At 42.4% G+C, this 2,500-nt stretch overlaps 1 protein-coding gene across 2 annotated transcripts in view; it reads left to right on the top strand.

The window, feature by feature from the left end:
• The window catches only part of LOC122255144 (uncharacterized), a 71,842-nt gene that overhangs the window by 59,396 nt on the left and 9,946 nt on the right, over positions 1-2,500 (top strand). For both annotated transcript variants that reach the window (XM_086549953.1, XM_086549952.1), the window contains 2 exons: positions 539-681; positions 1,208-1,273. In XM_086549953.1, coding sequence (XP_086406079.1) covers positions 539-681; positions 1,208-1,273 — 209 coding nt within the window. The remainder of the gene's footprint in view (positions 1-538; positions 682-1,207; positions 1,274-2,500) is intronic.

Genomic DNA, 2,500 nt, shown 5'->3' with positions numbered 1-2,500 from the left:
CGCGACCGCTACTCTATGCACGTGGTATTATCACACCCACATATATAAGGAGAGGGGAAGAAAAGGAGAGAGAGAGAGAGAGAGAGAGAGAGAGAGAGAGAGAGAGAGAGAGAGAGAGAGAGAGAGAGAGAGAGAGAGAGAGAGAGAGAGAGAGAGAGAGAGAGAGAGAGAAAGAGAGGGGGGAGGGGGGAGGGGGTGTTGTATTCTATGACCAGTGTTTTAGATGCGTTTGAGTCTTATATATTTTTATGTGGACGCCTGTATGTGCAGTATATGATTTACTTCCTCATTTTACGGTAAGTTGTATGCAACAGATAATTGGATTTACAAACCAAGATTGTGTGTGAACATACGGAAATGTGACCCATACTTACATGAAATTGTGATTCATACAAGCGGTCGTGTGAAAAGTTCTTAGACTCTATAAACCCTTGTGAGCATGCAAACTAAAGCAGGGAAATATTACAGAACTTAAGAGGTCTGGGAGATAACGTCTAACTACTAGTTTTACTTACTTCTAACATATCATGCCCGACAGGCTTGGCACCTCCCCATGGATTGTCGGCCACCATCGCGTTAGCTCTCCTGGCTCGGGAGATGCACATGACCCCGCGATGCCGAGGCTACTTGGTGTCTGGATACCCGAGGCACATGGACGACGTCCACCAGTACAACCAGAAGGTGAGAGCCTCCCATCAGCCTGTTTTCTGAGGGTGTAAAAGTGGTTCCTTTTGGTTTGGTTTCGTTGAATGCTTATGGATTATGGTTACGATAGGAGTGCGTAGCGCATAGTAGTAAGGGATTCCTTACTTCTGTGGTACTTTTTCGAAGACATATGGGTATATAAGTATGAAACTGTTACGGCTGAAATTTATGTAAAACTTATAATAGTGTAGAGAGGTTAAGCAACCCTGGTGACAGATATTTACAAAAGGATCGTCAGTCCGGTGTGAGGATTCTGAACTCTCAGTCGAATGAAATCTATTTGGTTGGTAAAGGGATTACATTGCACGGAGAATGTTCTTGATATTATTTTTACTAGCAATATATCTGTTCATCATATACGTTACACATAGGTCACTTTTATTTGTATTAAATCTCTGGTTTACATAGGCTTAACTTACCACTATGCTCAACTGATAGGTAATAACTGGCCGTCCCAAGCAAAAACTAGATTGCATAACCAGGTGTCTCACCTCACCACCAGCTGGGCCGGCCTACTGGTGCCATACTGCTGGAGTGGGACCGCGGCACGCTCGTCAGAAACATTGAGGTAGACACACGCATCTCCTCGCGAGGTTTTCTCGATTCTGCACAAGTGATCTATAACTTCTAAGGAGTAAAAGACAACAAAAGAAGTTGCCCGAAAGTTGATTGATTGCATTGCTTTTTTGTACTTAGAGTAGTGAGAGATTCTGAGCTTTGTAAAGCAATCCTTTTAGATCCATAGCTCCCCAAACACTATGAGTATGAAACATGAGTTTGCCTCTTCATATCATATTTAGAAATCCTCAATTTTCGGACGATATGATACGTGGTTCAGCTTACCTAAGCTCTCACCCCAAGCTGTTCACATTTAACAAGACAATCTCTCCGTGATCAGCTTGACACCCTCACTGTTGCAGGACCCGACACTCTGAGCCTCGCTGTTGAGCGCTCCTTCTTCATCTACGGATCTTGTACTTTATGTTCTTCCCCCAAACCACCTTGGTTGTTGGACTCCGACAGCTGCGGAACGTACCCACGGCTGCCACCTCACCGTCGGTCACCTGCCCTTTCTTGCCCACACACCTTCAACTGTGAAGATGCCTTGTGTCACAGTGCTTTCTATCCCCTTATCAGTCTCGTAGACGTGTGTTATGGACCTCAAAATGTACAGGTTTACATGATTATAGTGAAATGGCAACCGTACAGCTACACTAGAATATATCTCTTTCTAACTGACTTGCTGTAATATCTGGATAAGTGATACCTTTTATTTCAAAAATTTAAAAATGTAGTCCACAAACCGTACGTAATGCATGCATAACCGGCATGAACCTGTAAGATAACCTCTTTCTTATAATGCAGTTTGCCCTACCGAGACATAGACGAGTACACAACCAAAATTACAGTCAACCAAATGAATGACGTGTTTCAACCTGCATTCTCCTCTTTCTCTCTTTTACTTATACATTTTATGTTACTTATTTTCATGTTAGTAGGAACACTGAATTTCAACCGGTGGTGAGTAGGTTAAGCTGATTTATTTCAATTAATTGATTAAAGATAAGTGGTTTTCTTTGTTCGTCTCGTGACTTCCAGGTTCATGAAATGATATTAGTGTTAAGACAGAAATATATGAATATTCCAAGCTGAAATCTGTCTGCATACGAAATAATACCTCTAATACACTCTTAATACAAACTCAGTACACAACAGAGACGCCCTTGTGCGGAACGTAGACCAACTGCCCCTTTCCCGTAATCATACAGAGAGACATTCTGACATTAACCTGCAA

This window comes from Penaeus japonicus, unplaced genomic scaffold (assembly GCF_977035675.1).
Source record: "Penaeus japonicus unplaced genomic scaffold, GWHDUDI00000001_assembly GWHDUDI00000022, whole genome shotgun sequence".
NCBI classification, from domain to species: Eukaryota; Metazoa; Arthropoda; class Malacostraca; order Decapoda; family Penaeidae; genus Penaeus; species Penaeus japonicus.
The sequence above is the reverse complement of the archived record's forward strand: the minus strand, read 5'-3'. Positions and strand labels throughout refer to the sequence as shown.